This window comes from Marmota marmota, unplaced genomic scaffold (assembly GCF_001458135.2).
Source record: "Marmota marmota marmota unplaced genomic scaffold, marMar, whole genome shotgun sequence".
In the NCBI taxonomy this organism is placed as follows: domain Eukaryota; kingdom Metazoa; phylum Chordata; class Mammalia; order Rodentia; family Sciuridae; genus Marmota; species Marmota marmota.
In genome coordinates this window covers 47,960,642-47,974,623 of record NW_025999990.1, presented here as the reverse complement: position 1 = coordinate 47,974,623, position 13,982 = coordinate 47,960,642, and the positions used below count along the sequence as shown (strand labels likewise).

At 43.5% G+C, this 13,982-nt stretch overlaps 1 protein-coding gene across 1 annotated transcript; it reads right to left on the bottom strand.

Moving 5' to 3' along the window:
- Positions 1 to 3,877: 3,877 nt before the first annotated feature.
- On the bottom strand, positions 3,878 to 13,584 carry LOC125617694 (spermatogenesis-associated protein 31E1-like). The gene is made up of 6 exons (XM_048806052.1): positions 13,473 to 13,584; positions 12,785 to 12,845; positions 12,272 to 12,539; positions 9,060 to 11,778; positions 5,146 to 5,325; positions 3,878 to 3,918 (listed from the first exon to the last, which is right to left on the bottom strand). Exons 1-6 carry the CDS (start codon positions 13,582 to 13,584, stop codon positions 3,878 to 3,880), a joined length of 3,381 nt encoding a protein of 1,126 aa, XP_048662009.1.
- Positions 13,585 to 13,982: the final 398 nt, after the last annotated feature.

The window sequence follows — 13,982 nt, the reverse complement described above, 5'->3', positions numbered from 1 at the left end:
AAGCACTAATCTCCAGGGAATACAAAAAACTTAACACCCCCCCCCAAAAAAAAAAAAACATAAACAAAAACAAATAACCCAATCAATAAATGGGCTAAGGAACTGCACAGATATTTCACAGAAGAAGAAATACAATCAACAAACATATAAAAAAATGTTCATCATCTCTAGCAATTAGAGAAATAAATCTTTTGGAGCAGATTTATGAGATAGTCACCTTTCAGAGAAAAATGAGACTCCTTTATGCAACTTTTACATTCAGTGTGACTGTTCGCAATAAATCGAGAGGCTTTGATAAATTTACTTGCTAGTTCCCTTGTTTTCTTGGAATTTGCACTTGGTGGACCTGCTGATGTTAAAGTTATACTGTGTTTTCCAAACATCATTATGGATTTTTTATTGGTGGGGTGGGCGGGGGCAAAATTTTTCAGCCTTGTGTCTTTTGGAGTTACAAAGCCAACTTGACATGTTCGTGGGGGATCAGAACTTTAAATTAACATCATCTGTTTTCCCTTCTCATTTAATTTGTAGACAGTGAAACTAACACTCGGGCATTATTCTTGTCTTTCTGAAAATCTTTGTGGATGAGCTCTGGGGTTGGCACCTGATATCTGAAAAACTCCTATTCTTTAAAGGACAGTCACATAATTTGACTGAATCAACCCCTTAGATGGAATCACAAGCTGAGAATCTTTGACTTGCAGTCAAATTATGTGACTGTCCTTTATTTGGGAAAAAATCTGGTTTATTCTTCTAATGCTTTGGAATTACTTATAAGAGATATAGTAAGAGGATTCTGTATACCTAAGATAATAAAAAGATGCAGGAGCCCCGTTAGAATACTTTCATTAACAGAACTACTGGAACCAGACACTTAGACTTGCCTGTATAATTATCTTTAAAAATAATCTATTCATATCTGATTATTAAAATAATAGATATTCACACTAAAAATTTGGGAAAGGAAAAAGGTACACCAAAAAGATGTGTCAGTCATGATGTTTTTTTCTATTAGCAGCAGAAACTCAGCCAAACTAATATGAACACAAGGAAAAATTTATTGCTTACATACAAAGTGATGTTGGTGAAGTTTCAGGCAAACCTAGATCCAATGGTGATGGTGGATTTCATGACGATAATAACTGTACAGAAAGTAACTTTCAAGAAGATCTATTTTTCTCCCTCTCTCTTGTTTCTAACTTTCTGTCTTGCCTTCATGTTAAAAAGCTGTCTTTATAAAGTGGCAAAAGAACAACAACCAATAGGCCACCGGGACAGCCGTAGGCCAGCAATGGCTTTCCCAGATGTCATCAACGATGGAGGAAGAAATCAGTTTTTTTCCCTCCCCTCGTTGGTGCCCTCCCCGAGGCCCTTAAATGAGACCAACCAAGGCAGATTAACAAGAGAAAAACAGAATTTCATTCATCGTATTGTGCCCTGCAAACACACATGTGAGCATTCAGTGGTATGCAACTCCAAGGCAAGGCCTGATTTAGGTTTCCAGAGCTTTTGTTGTTGTTTGTTTGTTTGTTTGTTTTTTGGTACCAGGGATTGAACTCAGGGATGCTTAACCACTGAATCCTGATTCCCATGCCATCACATCCCCTAGCCCTTTAAATTTTTTTTTTTAAATTTTGAGACAGGGTCTTGTTAAGTTGCTTAGGGCCTCTCAAGTTGCTGAGGCTGGCTTTAAACTTTCAATCCTCCTGCTTCAGCCTCCTGACCTGCTGGGGTTATAGGTGTCTGCTACTGTGCCTGGCTTCTATGGTATCCTAACCAAAGAACAATGCAGCTTTAGAGAAGTGCTAGGACTAAAGAAAAGGACTTTGAGTTTCTAGAGTGGTCAGTTGTGGGAAGGTGAATACCTGGGGGAATTGTGGAGGATGAGGACTTATTAGTAAGGTTTGTTAGGTAGGTTCCTCTAGTGCCCTCTGTCACTGATGAGGGTCTAGAGTCATGCTCTGTGATTAGCTTCTGTCCTTGCTGGTAGAAAGGGGAGAAAGGGACAACTTGACACACTTATGTCCTGCTTTTATGCAATTAGGGGGAGGGAAGTGAGCTTTTCCTGTATCTGCTTCTTCTCAATTGTCATCATTTCAAAATGATCAATATGCTATCATGACATATTCTGCTATACTTCATCCCAGAGGGGAAGAGAGGGCCTCCTTCCTGGTGAGTCTGGGTCAAAGGCAGGACCTGTGCACGTCCCTGAACTGGCCCCTGAGGTGGGTTCCCTGGCTGGGCCTGGGTCTCGTGCCCTTTTTGCCCACAGTAATGAGAGGGGTCCACCTGCCCAATGCTCTCAGAGTGGGTTCTTCACAAGGAAGAGGGGTTGTGTTGTACCAAAGAGTAGAGAAGGACCAGAGACAAGAATAAGTGCTTCCGTTGTCTACAGAAGAAGAGGTATCTTTCCAACTCATCTGCTTTTTCAGTGTCAACTACTTGTACATTTCAAATGCTTCCACCACCACCTAACTCACGGGCGAGTAAGTTTTATGGCTTGAAGTGAAGAGGCTGTTAATCCCCACTGTATTCAATACGTGTGTATGTTCTGGTCTTTTAGAGCTGCCCCCTCAGCTACTAGAGTTCTTCAACCTTGTCCTGATTCCCATGCCATCACTGCATCTGGCCTGCTGTGTTTGTTGGAAGTTGGGTTCATTTCTCAGAATGCTCTTGTTTCTAGACCAGTGCCAGACACCTCTCTATGCCTCCTGGATGAGACCCAGGGAAGGATAGATTAGACTAGAGAGGTACCTTGTGTTGGTCCCAATGTCTTAGTAATTAAAATAAATACTATTTTTGATGAAACGGTTTAAAAATAAAAATTAATGCAGAAACCCACGAATGAAGTAACCCACTTTAATAAAAATAGGGTCAGGATTACTGACTGTTCTGTGTTCGATGCCACTCAGCAGGACACTGACCTTCACCACCATTGCAGCCAAAGTGTGATCCTATCTGTCCTCCTTCCTGCCTATGCAGGGTATTCTGCCAGCTCCTGCCTAGCTGGCCACACGGGGTGGTGGAGGGGAGGTCCCAAGTTACCCATGATTAAGTTTTGTACACATAATTCATGTTTATGATATAAAAAATTAGAAAACAAATAAAAAATGTAAATGAGAATTAAGTATGGTATTACTATCAGAAGTAACCATTTTTCACATTAAAATACTCTTCCTCACCTTCTCCAATGTACATAGAAAACAAATAACAGACCCATGGGATTATGAGATAGATATGTCTTGTATGCACCAATACACATAATTTGTTTTAACTTGTAAATATGCAACATCTTCCCATGGCTTTCTTTTCTTCTTCTTTTTTTTTTTTGGTGCTAAGGATTGCACCCAGGGTATCACACATAATAAGCCCACTCATCCACTGAGCTCCATCCCCAGCCCTCTTTCCATGTGAGTAAGTACCTACCAATATCATCAATTTTGATTCTTCCTGATTCTTACAAACTTGACTCACCCATTCCCTTTCTGCCAAAGCAGATTTGTGTGTGTGTGTGTGTGTGTGTGTGGTGTGTGTGTGTGTGTACATATGCCAGATATGGGTCATTGTGATTTAAATTTAGCACATATCATTTATTTGTGGGTGAAGGTGGTTAGGGTTGGGAGAGGGCAGGTAGATTTTTTTTTACGAAGGCTAGAAGAATGCTTCAACATCAAAGCCTTGGAACCTATTTGGGTTATTTGTCAAAAAGGGTGAAATAGGGAGTAAATGATTATTTTCACCCTATCTCCCCCTCCCTCACTGAGGAGAGCAAATGATTTTACCTGCGTGAAAATATACCTTTATTGTTGTAAATCACTGAGATTTTGAGAGTGATTTTTCACTATAGCGTTGTCTAGACTGTCCTAAGTTCACTCACTTAACTGGAGGTATTCCCGTGATTGACAGCTGTCCTTGACCCTGTCAAAGATATCAGAGGGGAGCACTAGTTGAAGTGGCAAAAACAAACAAACAAACAAATCCCCAAAACAACAACAACAACAACAAAAAGCAGAAAAGATTTTAGGTTGTAATGATTATTGCAATAGGGAACAGAGTCCAGTATGAATTGAACTCACCATTAAGGGGATTAGGTGATTTTAGAGGGAATAGTGAGGGGGCAGGGAGAAGGGCAAGCTCAGCGAGTTAGGAAATAAAAAATTACCAATAGCAGGAAGTGGGTACTGGTGGTGGGTGAAGCCTGGCTGGGTTTCCTAATTAGCACTTAATGAAGTTGGGAATCCTCCTTCCCAAGTGTTAGCTGAAACAAACAGCAGATTCTTGCTGCAGCTTTGAGTTTTCTCAAGCAGATACTTTAAAGGGAGCTAGGATAATCCTAGGGATGGGCCTAAGAGCTATCTTAGTGCTTGTTTAAGTCTTTGTAGCCCACAATTGAGGCCTTATTGAAAAGAGGGTTTCTCAGGATCCTGGTCAGAATTTGATCAGTGGAGAGTTTTTTTGTCAGACCCAAACAACATCCTCTCCAATGTTGAATTTTGGAAATATACTAGTCTAAGAACTTGGTACCTTCATGTAGATCCATAGGCTTTTTCCAGTTACAAGATTGGCTTGGAAAACCCTTTCTGATAAGGTTCTACAAGTTTCTAGGCCATGAGGAAGATAAAAGAGCCTAGAAATACTGATTTCTTCAGACTAATTGCCTAGGTGGTACAGGTGGGATCTGGTAGAAATTCAGGCATCTGAACACAAGAATGCAATATTTCATGTGATGCACCTGGGATGTGTGAGTGGGGAGGCTGGTGGCAGTGGCTGCCTTTGACTCTCAGGTCCCAGGCACACAGGCAAACAGGGATGGGGGTCACCACTATCCATGCGTTCTTTCCAACTCCCACTATGCATCTTTTTTATTTCTATAAGAACAAGGATATAATTTTAGGGAATAGAGGGAGAAAAAAAGGTTCTGCATATTGAGAAACTTCAAGCCTAAAAGCACAGGGCCTAAATAGAAAGAATGTAAAGTATCAATCCAGCTGCTCCGATTTCACCTCGTTTAAGCCTGACATTGACATATGAAAGGAAAATCCCAGCTAATGTAGATCGAAATTACAGGTGTCTGAGTCTAGACCTGGCCACAAGTTTCTTCAGGGCAGAAGAGACCCTTATGTTTTGTTCATCATTGTGTCTTACCCGGCCCTTGACAATGATGGGGTAGGTGCCGTTCAAAAAACTGGATGCATTTAAGTCGTTCTTGCTGGATACCTACCGTTAGGAGATCCAAACCTAACGATTCCTTGAAGATGAATGACTTGCAGATGTTCATGCTGTTTTCAGCGAGGAAATAACTTCCTGCTGCAAATCTTGCATATTCTTTCCCAGAGAACACCAGAGACAGGAATGCTCTGGAAACAGCAGGCTGAGTGGCATCTGCTCCTTTACTGCAGCTGCTGTTTTAACCTGCTTTGGCAGGTAGATCATCTGGACACTTTTGCTCTTGACAAAGTAAATGGATTATTTATTGATGGAGGTTTCTCTTTTGGTGGTTGCTCATGGGCAGGAGAGGGTGGTGGGGTGGAGGTGAGGGAGGTGTATGCTGGGGGCATGGGGAGACCAAGGAAGAAAGGGAGAAGGAAGGGAAGAAAAGAGAAAGAACTTGCACATTGTGGATGTAGGTGGGAGCCTAGAGTAAGCAGCAATGTGGTCGAAAGGTACATTCAGCCACTTCTGTAAGTTTCATCTGGGTTTTGTTTCAATGGCCCTATGAGAGTGGGGATAAGAGAAGGCTTAAAATCATAATGACTCCAAAATATACCCTGCACTGAAGTTCACATTGCTTTGATAGGAAAAGCGGTTTGCAAAAACTGGCCCTTCTCCAGCCCAGATGTAAAAACATAAGTGGGCTCTGCTTTGTGAAATTTGTGCCCAATTAGTCACAAAAGGCAGAATGAGTCATCATTCAGCAAAGTGGCTCTTCTTTTGGGGCCCTATGAGGTTGTTTGTGTTTAAGCCTGTGTAGATTTTGAAATTGTTTAAGGTTGGAAGAAGGAAAAAAAATTCTCAAGAGTTGAATTTCTAGTTGCAGTAAAAAAAACATAATTTTTGCTTGGCTATTCCCATATTAATACCTTGTAAGACAGAAAATCTCATTATAGGCTAATCTGTGTGCTACGAGGCCTGGTGTGGCTGCTCTGTGTATTGATGCTTTTGAATAGTGAATAATCACATGGGAATTATATGATATATAAAACAGTACTTAAGCTTACAATCCTCCCGCAGGGACTACTTACCTCCAAACGTTTCAATTGATTTTGGTTTAGTGACACCACCACGTGAACACTATGTCTTATTGGTTTGCAGCACACACCGCAGACAGGTTCTTGCAGGATTCTGTGCACGTGGCAAAATTACTTCAGGGGTGTCTAAGAGTCCCCGGAAGGTGTCCAAGTCCTCACCAACAGGACAGGTCAAAGATCACAAGGGACTCTTGTTTGATGCTGACATGGGAGCTGCCATCTGCCTGATTTTTGTAGTTCTTTGGCAGTACCTAGCTTAATCTTCAGTCTAGCTCCAGAAGGATTGAAATGTAGCATCTGCTTTCATAGATACCAGGTTTTAAGTGAGCTGTCCAGGGTGGAATCCTAGACCTTGGACTTCCTCATTTTAGGCCACAGTGCAGCCCTGATTCATGTCAAAGTGAAACTCTTAGAGCTCATCCAAATGAGGAGTGGACTGCTTCCTGTGTTCTGTAGACAAAACCCCTCATTGATGCTGCTGATCCTTCCCAGGTCAGTTCTGTGAGAGGGGTTTTTTTTTTTTTTTCTTACATCTCTTGATTTTATGAAATTACATTATTTAAAACACTTACTAGTCACTTTTCTTTTCATTGAGTGTCTCAAAGTGCACAGAAGAAATACAACCAATATGAAAGAGAGAGAGAGAGNTTTCAGGCTGGTTTATCAATGTGGCCATCTGTAACACTCATCCTTTTAGGAGACCTAGGATGTGGGTAAAAAGAGGTCTTTGGAACCCATCCAAACTGGCCTCCTAGTCCCACATTCAGGGTCCTGACAGGTATGGATACAGAACCTATAAGTGTATTCTGTTCCTGGTGGCACTTCCTGGCACAGGACTCTCCACCATGGAATAAATATGGCCACGATGGTGGAGTCCATTGCCCACCACACATAGGCTTGTGGAATAGTATGGAATGGCCCAGGGAAATGATCACTCCTCTCACTGTTTTACAGCCATCCTGGTTTTCTGTGTGGATGACCCCTGAAAGAGGAAACCTCTACTAGAAGAAGAGTGAGGCTCAGCAGAAATGAATATTTATCTCCTTCCAGTCTAGTAAGCTCACACATTTTGGATAGGTTACTTTCCTTTGTATATACAAATTCTGTCAAATCATTTCTTCACCCATTTGTCTCTGGACAAGGAAATTCTAGAAGCCTGGATGGAACTGCTTTGAAACCCTATGCCATGACCTTGATCTTTTTAGATACCCCACTTTGTCCATGGAAGCAGTGCTAAGGCCAGGTACATGTGTCAAGGTCCCTAGGCTGAGTCACAGCCAGAGTTCCCTAGTCCTGGGTACTCCACCAAATATCAGGTCATCTCTTCTGGAATTTAAGAGGCAAAGATGGGCAGAAGCAGACTTAGTAAATTTACTCTTAGGAATTTAACCTTCCTTGCTTGAAGGCTTTGCATTATTTCTATTGTGTATTAGAGCTAAAGGGCTTTCTCCAGGCCTGTAGTCTGGAAACCACAGTAGACAGGCCCTGGAATTGGTCTAGGCTGAACCAGTGAACACCTCAGACAATCTGGTCTCCTTATGCTAGCCTGGTAGCTAGCATGGGAAGGCAGTGGCTTCCTGTTCATGGCACTCCATGGCATCCAATTATGCTCTTCCTTCTGTCTTGGCTCTAAAAGTCAATTATTCTACACATTCCACTTTATATCTACCACGCACTACTATCAGTCAGATAGTGTATGCACAGTCCCTTCTAGAGGAGAAGAGAGGTGACCATGCGCAGGGGCCATGCAGCACTCAACAGAACTTTGTGGCCCCCACTTAGATGCAGAGTTACAAGTTCTATCTTGGCTGCTGCTCTTGAAAATGTTGGAATCAGATGTGGAGTTGAGTGACACTGCCATGTCATTAAGGCTGAGCTAAGAGGGGTTGACAGTCCCATCTATATTCCAAACAATATCAGGGAGAGAAGGGGCTCCCACATCAAACACACTTCTTTCCCCACTAGAAAATCTAAGGAACAAGGTTTTCCTAAATTTAAGACCAACACACTAATTTCCCCCCCAACATTCCCATGCCTACTTTGTCATGTGTGAAGCTACTGGATTCTGTCACTTTTATACACCCATTCCCAAAGTTGTATACAGTTACAGAGATAGGGAAAGCAAGGGAAAGTTTGATAGAGTCAGACTGTGGAGTGGGGTCTTCACAAAATTGCCTCATCCTGAGAGGGCTCAAGGCATTCTAATGTTTGTTTCTGTGATGACTGAATGAGGAATCCTTCAGGCACAATGAGAGAATTTGAGATGAGGGTGGGTCCTCTGAATGTCCTGTTCCTTCCAGAAGCCACTCTGAGAAAGAGTAAACACCAACCCCCTTCATACCCCACAGGAGTACACACAAAAAATATCAATATATCTGATGAGAAAAGGGAAAAAAACAATTTATTAGGAAGCAATTGAAATCCCAGAAGGGAAGAAGACATTAGTCTTTAGAGAAGGGGTTCACATGATGACAGTTTTTCTCCCCTTGAATTCATTTTTTTTTCTGAAAGTTTTTTCACCAGGAAACTCATGGTAAACAAGACCTTGTTGACCATGCACATCACCATTTTGAAAAAAACAAGTTGGGTAACGATGAAGGTGGCTCAAAGTGCTCACCCCAATTGGCCTGAGTTGGAAGGGGGTGGCTGGAGGCTCAACATTCCTAGGCTTGCAGGTCCAATTATTGTCTTCTGCCCACTTGTTCTTGGGGCTGTGGTCCTTGGGTTTTGCTTGGGGACCAGAGGCAATGTCTATAAACATTTGTCTTCTCTCTGGGTAGGAAGAACCCCTGGGTTGACAAGATTGCCTACCCAATAGCATCTGGGGTTCTTCTTTATGCCCGTATAACTCTGTTGGAAAACTTCTACGTTGAAGTATCAGCTTGTCCATCAGGGTCTGTCCAACAACTCTCATGAGGGCCTGGGGTTCAAGCACCCTAATGTCCTTGGATATTTGGCTTGTGGCTGATTTCTGGGTATGGGTGGTAGCTGACAGGAGGTTGACTTTATTCAGGGAATTTTCCTTCCCTTTTCCTTTTTGATGATTGTTAAAAGACTGCACAAAGTCCTTCATTTTGATATTACAATAGCTTATTTGAGGATTCTGTTCCTTCTCTGGAAAGCAAGGGAAGGACTTGGTTGAAGTGGTGTCTATATCCTTGACTTTGTCAGAAGGGCTCAACCCACACTCTAGGGAACTTCCTTCCTCCTCTCTTGGTCTGGACCTCCGAAAGCTCTCTTGGCTTTTATTTAGACAAATCATTTCAGTGTCATTCTTTCCAGGAACCTCAACATTTGTGACTTTGGATTCCTCCTGCTCCTGGCTGCTCCCTGCCTTCATTACATCATCACATAGAGCTTGGGATATTGACTTGTGAATCCTGCAAAAGCTCTTTGAGTTGGACAGGGACACTCCAGAATGTGAAATATCTGTGGTGGAGAGCTCATTAGTGAGGCAATCTTGCTGGACTCCAGTGAACTGGTCTTGGTGTTGCTCCTCTGACTCAACCTCCACTCTGACCTGAAAACCACTACCTATCTTTGTTTTCAGGTTTTGGTCTCCTGGATCTTGTGAAATAGATATTCTAGATGGGGAGGGGCTTTTCATGTTTCCCAGAGACCCTACATTCTTCAGATTCACATTGATGGTTTGGGAGTTTGCCATCACAGAGGCTTCCACTGTCACTTCCAATTCAGATGATTTCTTCTTCTCCAACTCTGTCTCCTTTGTCTTTTTAGCTGTTGATGATTGGGTCCCTACTTTAATTTCCAGCATTGTCGCACCAGGACATGGGTATCCTGAGGCCACATCTTTACTCTGTTTCGGTGTCTCATAACTGGCCATATCCAGGCTTAGACTGGGCTCCAGGCTAGCTTTTCCAATACCTCTAAAAACTGTACTCTGTTGGTTCATGTCCAGATGGCTGTAGGTATCAGAAGGCATGTAGGCATCTGAAGTCATATGCCTGCCACCCAGTGGGGTGCCTCGCATGGTCTTCTGAACTTCTGAAGGTGAGAGTGCAGGAAGGGGGTTATGTAAAGTGGGAAATGAAATTTTTCTTATTACCCCTTTTCCCTGACCTTTCTGAGGAAGTTCTTCCAGGAGACTGCCAATTTTTGCAATTGAAATGGCCCTGTAGTCACTGGAGGCTGAGGAGGAAAAGGCAGGCTGTGGAAGGGGTGAGGTTTGAGCCTCACCTAAGGTGTAATTAATGGGATCAAAAGCCTGGAGGGATGGACTCCACCTACGCCTCACCCGAGACCTCATAATATCTGTTTCTAGCTTCAGGTGAGTTCCAGGGTCAAGAAAGGAAAGCTGCTGAACAGTGTTTACATAGGATTGCTGGTACTTGGAGGAGGCTTGATAGATGGGTTTTGTGTGCATGTAGGACTTTGGAAAAGCATAGTTGGCAGCAAGCCAGGATCCACGTACACACACAGGGATCATGCCCTCCTTGATCTGCACTGACTTTCTGCTCAGATGGTCTTGCAGGATTTTTTCCACAATTTTCTTGTCTAGGCCTGTAGATAATTCACTTTCTGGAATACCCTTCCTGTTCCCCCTCAAGTAACTTTCTGAAACCTCCTTATTGTCATTCTGAACCATCCCCGAGGTGCTTCCTGAGCTCCAGGATATATCTACTGGCTGCTTCTGTAGTTCTGGTTCTAGACCCTTGTTTGGGAAATCTAGTTTGAATGTTACAGAGCCCATTGTAGACAGTCTTTCAGTGTGCTTAGTCTCCATCTTCTTCAGATCATGACCAGCAAGTGTTGACTGGCTGGGCTGCTCCATCTTCTGCAGATCATTATCAGTAAGTGCTGACTGGCTGGACTGTGAGGGGCCAGATCCATCATTTTTGTGGCATTGACTCTTCCTTGGATATTGATCCTGAGGCTGCATCTGTTCCTGAGATGCGAGAAATCTACAGTGAGGGCCTAGCTGTGGTTGATCACTGATTAACTTTTCTTGAATATGTTGCTCGAGTCTGTTCTCTAGCTCCTGGCTGGCAGAATCCCCAGCAACTATGGAGACAGAGTTGGAAATTTGGGAAGCCCAGCTTCCCTGTGGAAGGTTGAGAGCTGGCTGGTAAAGGTCTTCCAGAGTCTTTTGGATCTCAGAGAATAAGACCTTCCTTTGGTTCTGCAAGGGACATTCTGAATGTTGTTCTTCAGTTTGGAAGAAAGTCTGTTCCTCCTTTTCAGATTTAGAACAAGTTGTTGTGCCAGGCTTAATCTGGGATGAAGAAGGTGGTAGGTTTGGAAAAGTGTATGAAGTGCTGGACAGGGTCTGACCCTGAGCCACAGATGGGGACAAGTTTTGTGCCAAAAGTTGGGATTGGGCTTCCTCCTGGGAAAAGAGCTCCTCCTGAGAAATCTGTGCAGTTTCTTCATCCTGATGTTGAACTGAGAGAGATTCTGAGACTTTGTTGAATGCTACATGTTTACATTGTGCAGCAGAGGACCTCTTAGAGACCCAGGCAGTAGCCACCAGGGACGCACTGTGCAGAGAGGGCAGGCCCCAGAACAGTCTCTAAAGGACTCCGCAAGTCCTTGTGGTAAGAGAAATCCTGAGTATCATGAAGCTGCTCTGGTTTTTCTTTTGTGTTCCCGAAGGTTTGTGCAGTGGTGTCTCTCTTGCTACCCATTAACTCCAACATGTTTCCCAGAGAATACATGGTGTAATCTGGACTCATTTGTTTGAAAGAGGACCCATTTTTAATATTTTCCTTCCACACTTTTAGTTCTGCTCTTTTGGTGATCAGCATTTCTAGAAGTGTCTGTACATCAGAGTTGATGAAAGAGAGGCCTCCAGACTCTATGTGCCATCGTGTGGGGTCTACTGAGATTGTGGGGTCTGATGGATGGTGAAAAAGTTGTTCTTGCTTGGATTTGCCATGTGCCCAGGTAGAGAAAAATAAGAGCTTGGCAGTTGCCCACCACCAGGAGCAGAACAAAATTGAATAGCTTATGCAGTCTAGGCCTGAGATGGCGGTGATCGGGGATGCCCAGTATGAGTGACCTACAAGAGAGCTCTGTGGAACAATGTCCAGTGTGTTTCTATTCAAGTCAGACTTGTCTTCATGTTCTTCTGATAAGGATGAGGCCCAAGGCAGAGTGTGTTTGGTCAGAGGAGCTAGAAGACCTAATGGGGGTATGATGTTAGAAGGATCTTCTAAATGTTGATGTGGTAGCTCTTGAACACCAGCAGGCTCTTGCATGAACACCTCACCTGCAACATCTTCATTTACCAGTAGAGGAGAACTGTCCTTGTCCCAGAGCTTCCCTAGGAGACTACAGGAGACAAGAGGCACAAGCTAGAGCCAGGAGCAAGAAGGACCAAGAGGCTGGGCAGGGGTGAAAACTTTTGGCCTATGGACCCTCCACTGCCCCTCCACTGCCCTCTTCCTATTCCTACCACCAGGGCTTCAATCACATTCCACTACAACCTGGAGTACACATACTAAGTCAGTCTTGAGCCTCAGGATCACATTACAGATACTGAGGGGAAAACACTAGAGAATTGGAAAGCTCCTCACCTTTGCAGAAGTAAAATCAGATTCTGAATCTCCATCAGATTCTTCAGGCGATTGCCTAAACCTGGAAATGGCAAATGAATTGTGGTAGAGAAAGGAGGATCCCAGATTTCACAGGATGTTAAGTGCAATGCCCCCTTGGGGTAGATCATGGGAGATGAGACTGGAGGCTAAGCCTCAGTGTCCAAGTCCACCAGGAGAGGAACAAATTTGAATAGCTTATGCAGTCTAGGCCTGACATGGCGGTGATCAGGAATGCACTTGTACAGCATGAGAGTCATATAAAGACTCTGGGAGAAGCCAAATTTTTATCATTTGCATGTTGTTTTTACCTCCACTAACCTGCATGATCCTCACAACCACCTTATGGGGAGAATGGATTGGTTACCTCAAAGAAAAATTGGCCTTAACAGAATGAAACAGCTTGACCACAGGTGGACCTGAATGTCCCACCTCCATATCTAGGCACTACTGCTCAAGTGCTGTCCACACCACCCTACTGGACATCACCCACCCTTCATCCACCACACCTTCTAAGCACAGAACCTGAGCAGTGTCTTTGGTATGATGAGTTCCTTACCAACATCTTCCCTCTCAGGTCTCTGCAACCAACTTCCTCTGGGGCATGGCTCTGAACTCTTGGAGAAAGGGGACAACATGCCATCTCTGGGGTAAAAGGGCAGGGTGTTACCTTTCAGAGTTCCACTCTTCTTCCTGCACTTGTACAGCACCTTCTTCACCTTCACATGCTGACAGACAATATAGAAAAAGAGGCTGAAGCCCAGTTCTCCTTGTGCTCTCATAGACCAGCTGTAGACATTTCATGTTTCTGAACAGCAGGACTTCTACAGTTAGCTAGTGGAAACCCTTTTTTTCAGAGAACATTTTTAAAGTGGCAAAATACTTCATTTTTTTTTCCTTTGGAAAGCACAAAAGGGGATTTTCTGAATAAATTACACTATGAATGTTGTCATTCACTTATCTTCTGCTTAAGAATGGACTCATTTCCACAGGCTCTTCTCAGCTGCCAGGCAAAGTTCTGCTTCCTAAGACCAGAGGTGACCTGAGAGCCTGGGATGGAGGCCCTCAGACCCACTTCATCTCAAAACAGAGGAAAGGCATTTTCCAGAGATACTTACCAGCAGAAGGTGATGGAGCAATTCTCGGGACCTGTCCTTTCCAGAGGTACCAAGCACTCTCA

Coding starts and splice junctions, on each gene's coding strand:
- LOC125617694 (XM_048806052.1), bottom strand. CDS start 13,584: ATGAGAGCACAAGGAGAACTGGGCTTCAGCCTCTTTTTCTATATTGTC. Junction 12,846..13,472: donor GAAGAGTGGAACTCTGAAAG/GTAACACCCTGC, acceptor TGCCATTTCCAG/GTTTAGGCAATCGCCTGAAG. Junction 11,779..12,271: donor TTGTTCCACAGAGCTCTCTT/GTAGGTCACTCA, acceptor GGAGTCCTTTAG/AGACTGTTCTGGGGCCTGCC.